The following is a 17,500-nucleotide window of genomic DNA, read 5'->3' as shown; positions in this document are numbered from 1 at the left end:
AGTTTACCATGAGTTATCTTCACTACACTGTTATCCTCACTACACTGTTATCTTCACTACACTGTTATCCTCACTACACTGTTATCCTCACTACACTGTTATCCTCACTACACTGTTATCCTCACTACACTGTTATCCTCACTACACTGTTATCCTCACTACACTGTTATCCTCACTACACTGTTATCCTCACTACACTGTTATCCTCACTACACTGTTATCCTCACTACACTGTTATCCTCACTACACTGTTATCCTCACTACACTGTTATCCTCACTAAACTGTTATCCTCACTACACTGTTATCCTCACTACACTGTTATCCTCACTACACTGTTATCCTCACTACACTGTTATCCTCACTACACTGTTATCCTCACTACACTGTTATCCTCACTACACTGTTATCTTCACTACACTGTTATCCTCACTACACTGTTATCCTCACTACACTGTTATCCTCACTACACTGTTATCCTCACTACACTGTTATCCTCACTACACTGTTATCCTCACTACACTGTTATCCTCACTACACTGTTATCCTCACTACACTGTTATCCTCACTATACTGTTATCCTCACTACACTGTTATCCTCACTACACTGTTATCCTCACTACTGTTATCCTCACTACACTGTTATCCTCACTACACTGTTATCCTCACTACACTGTTATCCTCACTACACTGTTATCCTCACTACACTGTTATCCTCACTACTGTTATCCTCACTACAGTTATCCTCACTACTGTTATCCTCACTACACTGTTATCCTCACTACACTGTTATCCTCACTACACTGTTATCTTCACTGCACTGTTATCCTCACTACACTGTTATCCTCACTACACTGTTATCCTCACTATACTGTTATCCTCACTACACTGTTATCCTCACTACACTGTTATCCTCACTACTGTTATCCTCACTACACTGTTATCCTCACTGCACTGTTATCCTCACTACACTGTTATCCTCACTACACTGTTATCCTCACTACACTATTATCTTCACTGCACTGTTATCCTCACTACACTGTTATCTTCACTGCGCTGTTATCCTCACTACACTGTTATCCTCACTGCACTGTTATCCTCACTACACTGTTATCCTCACTACACTGTTATCCTCACTACTGTTATCCTCACTACACTGTTATCCTCACTACTGTTATCCTCACTACACTGTTATCCTCACTACACTGTTATCCTCACTACTGTTATCCTCACTACACTGTTTTCCTCACTACTATTATCCTCACTACTGTTATCCTCACTACACTGTTATCATTACAACACTGTTATTCTAACTACACAGTTATCCTTACAACACTGTTATCCTCACTATACTGTTATCCTCACTACACTGTTATCCTCATTACACTCTGTTATCCTCACTACACTGTTATCCTCACTACACTGTTATCCTTACAACACTGTTATCCTCACTACACTGTTATCCTTACAACACTGTTATCCTCACTACACTGTTATCCTCACTACACTGTTATCCTCACTACACTGTTATCCTCATTACACTCTGTTATCCTCACTACACTGTTATCCTCACTACACTGTTATCCTCACTACACTGTTATCCTCACTACACTGTTATCCTCATTACACTCTGTTATCCTCACTACACTGTTATCCTCACTACACTGTTATCCTCACTACACTGTTATCCTCACTACACTGTTATCCTCACTACACTGTTATCCTCACTACACTGTTATCCTCATTACACTCTGCTATCCTCACTACACTGTTATCCTCACTACACTGTTATCCTCACTACACTGTTATCCTCATTACACTCTGTTATCCTCACTGCACTGTTATCCTCACTACATTGTTATCCTCACTACACTGTTATCCTAACTACACTGTTATCCTCACTACACTGTTATCCTCACTACACTGTTATCCTCATTACACTGTTATCCTCACTACACTGTTATCCTCACTACACTGTTATCCTCATTACACTCTGTTATCCTCACTACACTGTTATCCTCACTACACTGTTATCCTCACTACACTGTTATCCTCACTAAACTGTTATCCTCATTACACTGTTATCCTCACTACACTGTTATCCTCACTGCACTGTTATCCTCACTACACTGTTATCCTCAGTACACTGTTATCCTCACTACACTGTTATCCTTACAACACTGTTATTCTAACTACACAGTTATCCTTACAACACTGTTATCCTCACTACACTGTTATCCTCACTACACTGTTATCCTCATTACACTCTGTTATCCTCACTACACTGTTATCCTCACTACACTGTTATCCTTACAACACTGTTATCCTCACTACACTGTTATCCTTACAACACTGTTATCCTCACTACACTGTTATCCTCACTACACTGTTATCCTCACTACACTGTTATCCTCATTACACTCTGTTATCCTCACTACACTGTTATCCTCACTACACTGTTATCCTCACTACACTGTTATCCTCATTACACTCTGTTATCCTCACTACACTGTTATCCTCACTACACTGTTATCCTCACTACACTGTTATCCTCACTACACTGTTATCCTCATTACACTCTGCTATCCTCACTACACTGTTATCCTCACTACACTGTTATCCTCACTACACTTATCCTCATTACACTCTGTTATCCTCACTGTTATCCTCACTACTGTTATCCTCACTACACTACACTGTTATCCTCACTACACTGTTATCCTACACTGTTACTACACTGTTATCCTCACTACACTGTTATCCTCACTACACTGTTATCCTCATTACACTGTTATCCTCACTACACTGTTATCCTCACTACACTGTTATCCTCATTACACTCTGTTATACACTGTTATCCTCACTACACTGTTATCCTCACTACACTGTTATCCTCACTACATCCTCTCTGTTATCCTCACTACACTGTTATCCTCACTACACTGTTATCCTCACTACACTGTTATCCTCACTACACTGTTATCATCACTACACTGTTATCCTCACTACACTGTTATCCTCACTACACTGTTATCCTCACTACACTGTTATCCTCACTACACTGTTATCATCACTACACTGTTATCCTCACTACACTGTTATCCTCACTACACTGTTATCCTCACTACACTGTTATCCTCACTACACTGTTATCATCACTACACTGTTATCATCACTACACTGTTATCCTCACTACACTGTTATCCTCACTACACTGTTATCCTCACTACACTGTTATCCTCACTACACTGTTATCCTCACTACACTGTTATCCTCACTACACTGTTATCCTCACTACACTGTTATCCTCACTACACTGTTATCCTCACTACACTGTTATCCTCACTACACTGTTATCCTCACTACACTGTTATCCTCATTACACTCTGTTATCCTAAGTATTTTGTTATTAAAACATACCAACAGACCCCCCTCCCCCTCCCCCTCCCTCAAAAAAAGACTCTATCTTAGGAGATATTACTTTTAATTTTTTCAGTGCCAATAAAGATGTCCTAAGTGTCCAATAAAGATGTCCTAAGTGTCCAATAAAGATGTCCTAGGTGTCCAATAAAGATGTCCTAGGTGTCCAATAAAGATGTCCTAGGTGTCCAATAAAGATGTCCTAGGTGTCCAATAAAGATGTCCTAGGTGTCCAATAAAGATGTCCTAGGTGTCTCTCATTATACTTTATACTATCATTGTATACTCTCATTATACTATATACTATCATTGTATACTCTCATTATACTTTATACTATCATTGTATACTCTCATTATACTATATACTATCATTGTATACTCTCATTATACTTTATACTATCATTGTATACTCTCATTATACTTTATACTATCATTGTATACTCTCATTATACTTTATACTATCATTGTATACTCTCATTATACTATATACTATCATTGTATACTCTCATTATACTTTATACTATCATTGTATACTCTCATTATACTTTATACTGTAATTAGAAGAACGACTTATTAATTTTATGGAAGAGTATAAATTACATAACCCAAGACAACTTAGTTTTTTCAACTTTCTGCTAACAGTCTGGTTGGTCAAGCGGTTAACAGAGAAGTGTGTTGACTGCTTGAGTAACGTGAGTAACTCTGGAACCTGGCTACAGGTATTATCACAGCTGCCTAACACTGAAAGTGGTTTTTCTTCCACTTTTCTATAACTTTCAGAAGTTGAAAAACACCGCTGAATGTTTGTGACACTTCTGATATATCATGCGCACAGGTGTGAGAGAGTGTGTGTGTGTGTGTGTGTGTGTGTGTGTGTGTGTGTGTGTGTGTGTGTGTGTGTGTGTGTGTGTGTGTGTGTGTGTGTGACTGTGAGACCCATACAGGTGTCGTACACAGGTGGGGTACACAGGTAACATACAATGGCTCACATAAGCTACACAAGTGTTCTGTGTATCCACAGGTTCCTGGGTGAGAATCATCTCTGGAGTGTGGAGAGGAGTGATGCTGCTCTTCAAGGTTTAAGATCCGTCAGTAACCTGCGTCACCTTGACCTCTCCCACGACACCGTCACACAGCTTGACCCCATCCTTGACCTGCTCCCCGGCCTCACCTCCCTGTGAGTCACCTTACAAGCGTTTTTACTTACGGTTGGTAAATGGAGTTTAAAGCTTATCGACTACACGAGAGTCATAAAGGCTGCAAGCAACCTATTAACCACCAGTCAACAACACTTTAATATCTAAAATAAGGATTAAACCTTTAGCATATTTACAGTGAAAGACATACACCTCACGGTGTATATATCCTATGCCTGTATCTACTCTCTCTCTTTCTCTATCTATTTATCCATCTATCTGTCTCCCTATTTCCCATCCCTCTATTTGTCTCTTGTCACAACCTAGATTAAACATACATTTGCTAATGATGCAATATGACTGTGTGTGTGTGTGTGTGTGTGTGTGTATTCACCTAACTGTACTCACCTAATTGTGGTTGCAGGGGTCGAGACTCAGCTCCTGGCCCCGCCTCTTCACTGATCGCTACTGGTTCCTCTCTCTCTCTGCTTCCTGAGCTTTGTCATACCTCTTCTTAAAACTATGTATGGTTCCTGCCTCCACTACTTCACTTGCTAGGCTATTCCACTTGCTGACAACTCTATGACTGAAGAAATACTTCCTAACGTCCCTGTGACTCGTCTGAATCTTCAGCTTCCAGTTGTGACCCCTTGTCCCTGTGTCCCCTCTCTGGAACATCCTATCTCTGTCCACCTTGTCTATTCCCCGCAGTATCTTGTATGTCGTTATCATGTCTCCCCTGACCCTTCTGTCCTCCAGTGTCGTCAGTCCGATTTCCCTTAACCTTTCCTCGTACGACATTCCCTTGAGCTCTGGGACTAGCCTTGTTGCAAACCTTTGTACTTTCTCTAACTTCCTGACGTGCTTGACCAGGTGTGGGTTCCAGACTGGTGCTGCATACTCCAGTATGGCCCTAACATACACAGTGTACAGTGTCTTGAACGATTCCTTATTAAGGTATCGGAACGCTATTCTCAGGTTTGCCAGGCGCCCGTATGCTGCAGCGGTTATTTGGTTGATGTGTGCCTCCGGTGATGTGCTCGGTGTTATGGTCACCCCAAGGTCTTTCTCCCTGAGTGAGGTCTGTAGTCTTTGTCCACCTAGCCTATACTCTGTCTGCGGTCTTCTTTGCCCCTCCCCAATCTTCATGACTTTGCATTTGGCTAGATTGAATTCGAGAAGCCAGTTGCTGGACCACATGTCCAGCCTGTCCAGGTCTCTTTGCAGTCCTGCCTCATCCTCGTCCGATTTAATTCTTCTCATCAACTTCACGTCATCTGCGAAAAGGGACACTTCAGAGTCTATTCCTTCCATCATGTCGTTCACATATATCAAAAATAGCACTGATCCTAGAACTGACCCCTGTGGGACCCCGCTCGTAACAGGCGCCCACTGTGATACCTCTTCACGTACCATGACTCGTTGCTGCCTCCCTGTCAGGTATTCCCTTATCCATTGCAGTGCCCTCCCTTTTACATGCGCCTGATCCTCCAGCTTCTGCACTAATCTCTTGTGGGGAACTGTGTCAAAGGCCTTCCTGCAGTCTAGGAAAACGCGATCTACCCACCCCTCTCTCTCGTGTCTTACTTCTGTTACCTTGTCATAAAACTCCAGGAGGTTTGTGATACAAGATTTGCCTTCCATGAACCCATGCTGGTTTTCATTTATAATCTTGTTCCTTTCCAGGTGTTCGACCACTCTCCTCCTGATAATCTTCTCCATGACTTTGCACACAATACATGTCAGAGACACAGGTCTGTAGTTTAGTGCCTCGTTTCTGTTTCCTTTCTTAAATATGGGGACTACATTAGCTGTCTTCCATTTCTCAGGTAGTTGCCCAGTTTCAAGGGATGTGTTGAAGATTGTGGTTAGAGGCACGCACAGCATCTCTGCTCCTTCTCTAAGGACCCATGGGGAGATGTTGTCCGGTCCCATCGCCTTTGAGGTGTCAAGGTCACTTAAGAGCTTCACCTCCTCCTCAGTTGTTCGTATGTCATCCAACACTTGTTGGTATATTCCCTCTTGATGTTCCCTTCTGTGCTGTCTTCCCACAGCCCTTCCTGTCTCTACTGTAAAAACTTCCTTAAATCTCCTGTTCAGCTCCTCACATACCTCCTGATCATTTCTTGTGAGTTCTCCACCTTCTGTCCTTAATCTGATCACCTGGTCTTTGACTGCTGTCTTCCTCCTGATGTGGCTATACAACAGTTTCGAGTCAGTCTTGATTCTCGATGCTATGTCATTTTCATACTGTCGCTGGGCCTCCCTCCTTACCTGTGCATACTCATTCCTGGCTCTGCGACTGATCTCCCTATTTTCGTGTGTTCTCTGCCTTCTGTACTTTTTCCATTCTCTATTGCACTTTGTTTTTGCCTCCTTACACCGTCGGGTAAACCAGGGGCTCGTTCTGGTCTTCCCGTTGTTACTGTTGCCCTTGGGAATAAGCCTTTCCACTGCCTCCTTGCATTTTGTTGTTACATATTCCATCATTTCATTTACTGGCTTTCCTGCCAGTTCTCTGTCCCACTGGACCTCCCGCAGGAAGTTCTTCAACCCTATGTAGTCCCCTCTTTTATAGTCAGGCTTTTCCCATTCAACTCCTGTTATTCTCTCCACTTGCAGCTCTACTATGTATTCAAAGCACAGAACCACGTGGTCGCTAGCTCCTAGGGGACTCTCATGCTTGATGTCCTCAATGTCTGAGCTGCCCAGGGTGAACACAAGGTTCAATCTTGCTGGTTCATCCTCCCCTCTCACTCTGGTAGTGTCCTTAACATGTTGGTGCATGAGGTTTTCCAGCACCACGTCCAACATACTGGCTCTCCATGTTTCGGGACCCCCATGTGGCTCCAGGTTTTCCCAGTCAATCTCCCTATGGTTGAAATCCCCCATAACCAGCAACTTTGCTCTGCTGGAGTGAGCTCTTCTTGCCACCTCAGCAAGTGTGTCCACCATTGCTCTGTTGCTCTCTTCATATTCCTCTCTTGGCCTCCTGAAGTTCTGTGGTGGATTATACATCACTGCAATGACCACTTTGTGTTCCCCAGACTGAAGTGTACCAGCTATGTAGTCTCTTTCTCCTGTCTCATCTATGCCTTCCATTTTCTCGAATTTCCATCTGTTTTATACGAGCAGAGCAACCCCACCTCCCCCCCCCCTGCCCCTTCTATCTTTCCTCATGATCTGGTATCCTGGTGGGAAGATTGCATCTGTTATTGTCTCCGTGAGTTTTGTTTCTGTAACTGCTATGATGTCTGGGGACTTCTCATTGATTCTTTCTTGCCATTCCTCATGTTTATTCGGTAATCCATCTGCATTTGTGTACCAAACCTTCAACTTCTGTTCTAATACTGTAACTGTGGTGCGGGGGGTGGAAACAGAGGGATCGGTGTGTGATGGTTGGTTTTGATTGTTCAGTTGCCTTGGGGGTGTCGTGGCTTGAGTCCTTCTGCAGGTGTTTCTGGGGGGTGCGCTTGTCCTTCCATTTGATCCTGGGTTATTCTGCTCTCCTTTTTCATTTCCTCCCATTTCTCCTTTCGTTTTTGTACTCTCTCTTTCATTGTCTTCCTTTCGTCCTGTGTTCTGTCTCGATCGAGGTACACACTCCGGAACTCCTATGTGTGTGTGTGTGTGTGTGTGTGTGTGTGTGTGTGTGTGTGTGTGTGTGTGTGTGTGTGTGTGTGTGTGTGTGTGTGTGTGTGTGTGTGTGTGTGTGTGTGTGTGTGTGTACTCACCTAGTTGTACTCACCTAGTTGAGGTTGCGGGGGTCGAGTCCGAGCTCCTGGCCCCGCCTCTTCACTGATCGCTACTAGGTCACTCTCCCTGAGCCGTGAGCTTTATCGTACCTCTGCTTAAAGCTATGTATGGATCCTGCCTCCACTACATCGCTTCCCAAACTATTCCACTTACTGACTACTCTGTGGCTGAAGAAATACTTCCTAACATCCCTGTGATTCATCTGTGTCTTTAGCTTCCAACTGTGTCCCCTTGTTACTGTGTCCAATCTCTGGAACATCCTGTTTTTGTCCACCTTGTCAATTCCTCTCAGTATTTTGTATGTCGTTATCATGTCCCCCCTATCTCTCCTGTCCTCCAGTGTCGTCAGGTTGATTTCCCTTAACCTCTCCTCGTAGGACATACCTCTTAGCTCTGGGACTAGTCTTGTTGCAAACCTTTGCACTTTCTCTAGTTTCTTTACGTGCTTGGCTAGGTGTGGGTTCCAAACTGGTGCCGCATACTCCAATATGGGCCTAACGTATACGGTGTACAGGGTCCTGAATGATTCCTTATTAAGATGTCGGAATGCTGTTCTGAGGTTTGCTAGGCGCCCATATGCTGCAGCAGTTATTTGGTTGATGTGCGCTTCAGGAGATGTGCCTGGTGTTATACTCACCCCAAGATCTTTATCCTTGAGTGAGGTTTGTAGTCTCTGACCCCCTAGACTGTACTCCGTTTGCGGCCTTCTTTGCCCTTCCCCAATCTTCATGACTTTGCACTTGGTGGGATTGAACTCCAGGAGCCAATTGCTGGACCAGTTCTGCAGCCTGTCCAGATCCCTTTGTAGTTCTGCCTGGTCTTCGATCGAGTGTATTCTTCTCATCAACTTCACGTCATCTGCAAACAGGGACACCTCAGAGTCTATTCCTTCCGTCATGTCGTTCACAAATACCAGAAACAGCACTGGTCCTAGGACTGACCCCTGCGGGACCCCGCTTGTCACAGGTGCCCACTCTGACACCTCGCCACGTACCATGACTCGCTGCTGTCTTCCTGACAAGTATTCCCTGATCCATTGTAGTGCCTTCCCTGTTATCCCTGCTTGGTCCTCCAGTTTTTGCACCAATCTCTTGTGTGGAACTGTGTCAAACGCCTTCTTGCAGTCCAAGAAAATGCAATCCACCCACCCCTCTCTCTCTTGTCTTACTGCTGTCACCATGTCATAGAACTCCAGTAGGTTTGTGACACAGGATTTCCCGTCCCTGAAACCATGCTGGCTGCTGTTGATGAGATCATTCCTTTCTAGGTGTTCCACCACTCTTCTCCTGATAATCTTCTCCATGATTTTGCATACTATACATGTCAGTGACACTGGTCTGTAGTTTAATGCTTCATGTCTGTCTCCTTTTTTAAAGATTGGGACTACATTTGCTGTCTTCCATGCCTCAGGCAATCTCCCTGTTTCGATAGATGTATTGAATATTGTTGTTAGGGGTACACATAGCGCCTCTGCTCCCTCTCTCAATACCCATGGGGAGATGTTATCTGGCCCCATTGCCTTTGAGGTATCTAGCTCACTCAGAAGCCTCTTCACTTCTTCCTCGGTTGTGTGCACTGTGTCCAGCACTTGGTGGTGTGCCCCACCTCTCCGTCTTTCTGGAGTCCCTTCTGTCTCCTCTGTGAACACTTCTTTGAATCTCTTGTTGAGTTCTTCACATACTTCCCGGTCATTTCCTGTTGTCTCTCCTCCTTCCTTCCTTAGCCTGATTACCTGGTCCTTGACTGTTGTTTTCCTCCTGATGTGGCTGTACAACAGTTTCGGGTCAGATTTGGCTTTCGCTGCTATGTCATTTTCATATTGTCTTTGGGCCTCCCTTCTTATCTGTGCATATTCATTTCTGGCTCTACGACTGTTCTCCTTATTCTCCTGGGTCCTTTGCCTTCTATATTTCTTCCATTCCCTAGCACACTTGGTTTTTGCCTCCCTGCACCTTTGGGTAAACCATGGGCTCATCCTGGCTTTTTCATTACTCCTGTTACCCTTGGGTACAAACCTCTCCTCAGCCTCCTTGCATTTTATTGCTACATATTCCATCATCTCATTAACTGGTTTCCCTGCCAGTTCTCTGTCCCACTGAACCCCGTTCAGGTAGTTCCTCATTCCTGTGTAGTCCCCTTTCTTGTAGTTTGGCTTCATTCGTCCTGGCCTTCCTGCTTCTCCCTCCACTTGTAGCTCTACTGTGTATTCGAAGCTTACAACCACATGGTCACTGGCCCCAAGGGGTCTTTCATATGTGATGTCCTCGATATCTGCACTACTGAAGGTGAATACTAAGTCCAGCCTTGCTGGTTCATCCTCTCCTCTCTCTCTTGTAGTGTCCCTTACGTGTTGGTACATGAAGTTCTCCAGTACCACCTCCATCATCTTAGCCCTCCAAGTATCTTGGCCCCCATGTGGGTCCAAGTTCTCCCAATCTATCTCCTTGTGGTTAAAGTCACCCATGATCAGGAGCTTTGCCCTGCATGCATGAGCTCTTCTGGCCACTCTAGCTAGTGTGTGTGTGTGTGTGTGTACTCACCTATTTGTACTCACCTATTTGTGGTTGCAGGGGTCGAGTCACAGCTCCTGGCCCCGCCTCTTCGCTGATTGCTACTAGGTCCTCTCTCTCCCTGCCCCATGAGCTCTATCATACCTCGCCTTAAAACTATGTATGGTTCCTGCCTCCACCACATCACTTTCTAGGCTATTCCATGGCCTGACTACTCTATGACTGAAGAAATACTTCCTAACATCCCTTTGATTCATCTGAGTCTTCAACTTCCAATTGTGACCTCTTGTGTCTGTGTCCCATCTCTGGAACATCCCGTCTTTGTCCACCTCGTCTATTCCGTGCAGTATTTTATATGTCGTTATCATGTCTCCCCTGACCCTCCTGGCCTCCAGTGTCGTCAGGCCGATTTCCCTCAACCTTTCTTCATAGGACAATCCCCGTAGCTCTGGGACTAGTCTTGTTGCAAACCTTTGCACTTTCTCTAATTTCTTGACGTGCTTGACTAGGTGTGGATTCCAAACTGGTGCTGCATACTCCAGTATGGGCCTGACGTAGATGGTGTACAGAGTCTTAAACGAATCCTTACTGAGGTATCGGAACGCTATCCGTAGGTTTGCCAGGCGCCCGTATGCTGCAGCAGTTATCTGATTGATGTGCGCCTCAGGAGATATGCTCGGTGTTATACTCACCCCCAGATCTTTTTCCTTTAGTGAGGTTTGCAGTCTTTGGCCATCTAAACTATATTGTGTCTGCGGTCTTCTTTGCCCTTCCCCAATCTTCATGACTTTGCATTTGGCAGGGTTAAATTCTAGGAGCCAGTTGCTGGACCAGGCTTGTAGCCTGTCCAGATCTCTTTGTAGTCCTGCCTGATCCTCGTCCGATTCGATTCTTCTCATTAACTTCACATCGTCTGCAAACAAGGACACTTCTGAGTCTATCCCTTCCGTTATGTCGTTCACGTATACCAAGAACAGCACAGGTCCTAGGACTGACCCCTGTGGAACCCCGCTTGTCACAGGCGCCCACTCTGACACCTCGTCGCGTACCATGACTCGTTGTTTCCTCCCTGTCAGATATTCTCTGATCCATTGCAGTGCCTTTCCTGTTATGTGTGCCTGGTCCTCTAGCTTTTGCAGTAACCTCTTGTGAGGAACTGTGTCGAAAGCCTTCTTGCAGTCCAAAAATACGCAGTCGATCCACCCCTCTCTCTCTTGTCTTACTTCCGTCACCTTGTCATAAAACTCTAGTAGGTTTGTGACACAGGATTTTCCTTCCCTGAAACCGTGCTGGTTGTCAATTATACACTTGTTTCTTTCCAGGTGCCCCACCACTCTCCTCCTGATGATCTTCTCCATGACCTTGCATACTATACACGTTAGAGATACAGGTCTGTAGTTTAGTGCCTCATGTCTGTCTCCCTTTTTAAAAATTGGGACTACATTTGCCATTTTCCATACCTCAGGGAGTTGCCCAGTTTCAAATGATGTGTTGAAGATCTTTGTTAATGGCTCACACAATATCTCTGCTCCCTCTTTAAGGACCCATGGAGAGATGTTGTCTGGTCCCACCGCCTTTGAGGTGTCAAGTTCGCATAGCAGCTTCTTCACCTCCTCCTTGGTTATATGTACCTCATCCAGCACTTGCTGGTGTGCCCCCCTGTTCTGATTTCTTGGAGTCCTACTGGTTTCCACTGTAAATACCTCTTTAAATCTTGTGTTGAGCTCCTGACATACCTCTCGGTCGTTTCTTGTGAATTCCCCATCACCCTTCCTCAGTCTGATTACCTGGTCCTTGACTGTTGTTTTCCTCCTGATGTGGCTGTACAACAGCTTCGGGTCAGTCTTTACTTTTGATGCTATGTCATTTTCATATTGTCTCTGAGCCTCCCTTCTTATCTGTGCATATTCGTTTCTGGCTCTTCGGCTGATTTCTTTATTTTCCTGAGTTCTCTGTCTTCTGTACCTTTTCCATTCTCTATTACACCTAGTTTTTGCCTCCCTACACCTTTGGGTGAACCAAGGACTCGTTCTGTTCTTCCCATTATTTCTGTTTCCCTTGGGAACAAACCTCTCCTCTGCCTCCTTGCATTTTGTTGCTACATAGTCCATCATTTCTTGTACTGGTTTTCCTGTCAGTTCCCTCTCCCACTGAATGTCTTGAAGGAAGTTCCTCATGCCTGAGTAGTTCCCCCTTTTGTAGTTTGGTTTTTCCCAGCCTATTCCTGCTACTCTCTCCACTTGGAGCTCAACTATGTAGTCGAAGCACAGAACCACATGATCACTAGCTCCCAGGGGCCTTTCATACATGATACCCTCGATGTCCGAACTACTCATGGTGAATACAAGGTCCAACCTTGCTGGTTCATCCTCTCCTCTCTCTCTGGTAGTGTCTCTAACATGTTGATGCATGAGGTTCTCCAGTACCACATCCATCATCTTGGCTCTCCATGTTTCGGGACCCCCATGGGGCTCCAGGTTTTCCCAGTCAATCTCCTTGTGATTGAAATCACCCATAACTAGTAACTTTGCTCCCCCCATGTGTGCTCTCCTGGCCACCTCGGCTAGTGTGTTGATCATTGCTCTGTTGCTCTCATCGTATTCTTCTCTTGGTCTCCTGCAGTTCTGTGGTGGGTTGTACATTACTGCAATTATCACCTTATGTCCCTCAGACTGGATTGTTCCTACTAAGTAGTCCCTTTCGCCCATGCCATCCATTCCTTCCATTTTCTCAAAACCCCACTGGTTTTTAATGAGCAGTGCAACTCCTCCTCCCCCTCTCCTCCCTCTGTCTTTCCTGAAGATTTGATATCCGGATGGAAAGATTGAATCTGTTATTATTCTGGTGAGTTTTGTTTCTGTGAGTGCTATTATGTCTGGGGATGTCTCTTTGATTCTTTCGTGCCACTCCTCATACTTGTTTGTTATTCCATCTGCATTTGTATACCACACCTTCAACTTCTTTTCTAAGACTGTAGTCTGGGAAGTATATTGGGGTTGGGGAAGTGGGAGACCTGGTAAGGAACTATGGGTTGTTGCTGTGGGGGTGAAGTTTGTAATGTAGTGGGTGGGGGCATTGGATGTGGCATGGGTGTTTTGATTTAGAGTGTTTGGTTGCACTGGGGTTGACCTGGTTGGGAGGCTTCTATAGAAAGTTGTGAGGGAGGCTGTATTAGATCTTCTTCCTGGGTCTGGGATCTCCTGTCTGTCTTCTCCATCCCCTCTCTTTCCTTCTTTCGCCTTTGTACCATCTCTCTCAGTTTCTTCCTTTCTTCTTGTGTTCTGTCGCGGTCGAGATACACCCTCCTGTATGCCGTCATGTCCCTTAATCGTGCTTTCTCCTGCAGTATCCTGGTCCGAGTTGCTTCTGCCTTGAAGGTCACTCTCACTGGCCGGGTTCTTTTTTTTACAAACCCCCCTATTCTCCGAAAATTTTCCAGCTGGGTCATATCGTCTTCTCCTATTGCTTTCATGATGCTTTCAATTGCTTTTTTTTCCCCTTGTTTTCTTGCTTCATATGTTTCCCCTTCGACTTCCTGGAGCCCATACACAAAGACTGACCTCACCCTTTCATTCTCCCACTGCATATCCCTGTGTATCCCCTCATTTAATTTGGTTTCCTCCACTGCAGCTTTCCTTTCATCAGTTTCACTGGCTAATGTACTTGGGCTCAGTGGCCTGTCATTTTCCCTTCTCGGCTTTCCTTGGGCTCTGTTGTTGTCTGTTAGGGCCTCCACATAAAGCTTAGCTCTTTCATTTGCTACAGTCTCCTCTGATAGAGCATCTCCATGCAGTTGTGCCCCTTCTTTCCCTACAGTCCCCTTATTTGTGGCTGAGGTAGCAGTCTCTGATGTCAATCCCAAAATGTTCTTTAGTTCTTTATGCTGTTTCAGATTTTTCAGTTCCTCTTCTAAACTCTGTATCCTAGCTTCTGCTGTTTTGACATGCACCTCCCACTTCCTGCTTTCCATATCTATCCTCTCTTCCATTCTCATGCTAAGTTCTTCTAGTTTCTTTTCCCATTCATGATCCCTTTTTATGAGCTCTGCTGCCCAATCTTCCTTTGCATTTTCCTCCTCCTGTCCCTTGGTTTTTCTTGTTGCTCTCTGGCAACCCATTTTTGTTTTATCCTGATTGCCTCAGAGTGGGAAACCTATGTAGTTCTGTATGTTAGGTTAGTAGTGTGTGTGTCAGAGTGTGGGGGGGGGGAAGTAGTGGAGGAACTGTGGCTATTTGGGAGCTGAGTGGGGAGGGGTGGGGAGGGTTTGGGGTGAATGGGGGAGGGGAGGGTGATCGAGGGAGGTGATGGATCAGGGGAAGTAGTGAGATGTCGGTGGTGAGGGGGGAGTGTGTGTGTGTCTGGATATGTGTGTGTGTGTGTGTGTGTGTGTGTGTGTGTGTGTGTGTGTGTGTGTGTGTGTGTGTGTGTGTGTGTGTGTGTACCCACATCTTAAAGATGGGATTCTCAGCAAGATAAACGCCTCTGAGAAGACATCTAATATTGGCTCATCTGCTTCCTGCTGTCACCACATATTGACCGCAGACGGCAACTGGTCGACGGTGGCTGCTTTCTGTCATGTTCTGTCTGATCTGTCATGCTCAGCCTGGACTGTGACATTCACTCTCGTCAGCGTCATGTTCATTCTGGTCTCTGTCATGATCAGTCTCGTAACTGTCATGATCACATCCTGTGTTCAGCAATGTTCAGCAGTGTTCAGCTGTGTTCAGCAGTGTTCAACTGTGTTCAGCTGCCTCTTTGCTTCATATGTATCATTGTACTTTTGAAACTGACTTCCTTTCCTACTATTTCAGTGGCACTGATAAGTTATTAGTGAAATGTATTACAGTTGTCAGTGACATTGATTACACTTGTCAGTGACATTGATTACAGTTGTCAGTGACATTGATTACAGTTGTCAGTGACATTGATTACAGTTGTCAGTGACATTGATTACAGTTGTCAGTGACATTGATTACAGTTGTCAGTGACATTGATTACAGTTGTCAGTGACATTGATTACAGTTGTCAGTGACATTGATTACAGTTGTCAGTGACATTGATTACAGTTGTCAGTGACATTGATTACAGTTGTCAGTGACATTGATTACAGTTGTCAGTGACATTGACTACAGTTGTCAGTGACATTGATTACAGTTGTCAGTGACATTGATTACAGTTGTCAGTGACATTGATTACAGTTGTCAGTGACATTGATTACAGTTGTCAGTGACATTGATTACAGTTGTCAGTGACATTGATTACAGTTGTCAGTGACATTCGTTTCTGTTATAAGTAAACTCATAATGTGTAATATGAGTTTGTTCACTCTGGTGTTTATCTCATCTTCTGGCGATACTTTTCCTGAGACTTTCATAACACATTATTCTTGATGTCACACAGTGTATAACTTCTTGATGTCACACAGTGTATAACTTCTTGTTGTCACAGAGTGTATAACTTCTTGATGTCACACAGTGTATGACTTCTTGATGTCACACAGTGTATGACTTCTTGATGTCACACAGTGTATAACTTCTTGATGTCACACAGTGTATAACTTCTTGATGTCACACAGTGTATGACTTCTTGATGTCACACAGTGTATAACTTCTTGATGTCACACAGTGTATAACTTCTTGATGTCACACAGTGTATAACTTCTTGATGTCACACAGTGTATGACTTCTTGATGTCACACAGTGTATAACTTCTTGATGTCACACAGTGTATAACTTCTTGATGTCACACAGTGTATAACTTCTTGATGTCACACAGTGTATAACTTCTTGATGTCACACAGTGTATGACTTCTTGATGTCACACAGTGTATAACTTCTTGATGTCACACAGTGTATAACGTCTTGATGTCACACAGTGTATAACTTCTTGATGTCACACAGTGTATAACTTCTTGATGTCACACAGTGTATAACTTCTTGATGTCACACAGTGTATAACTTCTTGATGTCACACAGTGTGTAACTTCTTGATGTCACACAGTGTATAACTTCTTGATGTCACACAGTGTATAACTTCTTGATGTCACACAGTGTATAACTTCTTGATGTCACACACTGTATAACTTCTTGATGTCACACAGTGTATAACTTCTTGCTGTCACACAGTGTATAACTTCTTGATGTCACACAGTGTATAACTTCTTGATATCACAGTGTATAACTTCTTGCTGTTACACAGTGTATAACTTCTTGATGTCACACAGTGTATAACTTCTTGATGTCACACAGTGTATAACTTCTTGATATCACACAGTGTATAACTTCTTGCTGTTACAGTGTATAACTTCTTGATGTCACACAGTGTATAACTTCTTGATGTCACATAGTGTATAACTTCTTGATGTCACACAGTGTATAACTTCTTGATGTCACACAGTGTATAACTTCTTTATGTCACACAGTGTATAACTTCTTGATATCACACAGTGTATAACTTCTTGATGTCACACAGTGTATAACTTCCTGATGTCACACAGTGTATAACTTCCTGATGTCACACAGTGTGTAACTTCTTGCTGTTACAGTGTATAACTTCTTGATGTCACACAGTGTATAACTTCTTGATGTCACAGTGTATAACTTCTTGATGTCACACAGTGTATAACTTCTTGATGTCACACAGTGTATAACTTCTTAATGTCACACAGTGTATAACTTCTT

The 17,500-nt window shown here is 44.1% G+C and overlaps 1 protein-coding gene across 2 annotated transcripts in view; it reads left to right on the top strand.

Moving 5' to 3' along the window:
* Positions 1-17,500, top strand: part of LOC138853557 (relaxin receptor 2-like) — a 260,550-nt gene that overhangs the window by 183,733 nt on the left and 59,317 nt on the right. For both annotated transcript variants that reach the window (XM_070090958.1, XM_070090957.1), the window contains exon 8: positions 4,440-4,595. In XM_070090958.1, coding sequence (XP_069947059.1) covers positions 4,440-4,595 — 156 coding nt within the window. The remainder of the gene's footprint in view (positions 1-4,439; positions 4,596-17,500) is intronic.

This window comes from Cherax quadricarinatus, chromosome 33, assembly GCF_038502225.1.
Source record: "Cherax quadricarinatus isolate ZL_2023a chromosome 33, ASM3850222v1, whole genome shotgun sequence".
NCBI classification, from domain to species: Eukaryota; Metazoa; Arthropoda; class Malacostraca; order Decapoda; family Parastacidae; genus Cherax; species Cherax quadricarinatus.
The sequence above is the reverse complement of the archived record's forward strand: the minus strand, read 5'-3'. Positions and strand labels throughout refer to the sequence as shown.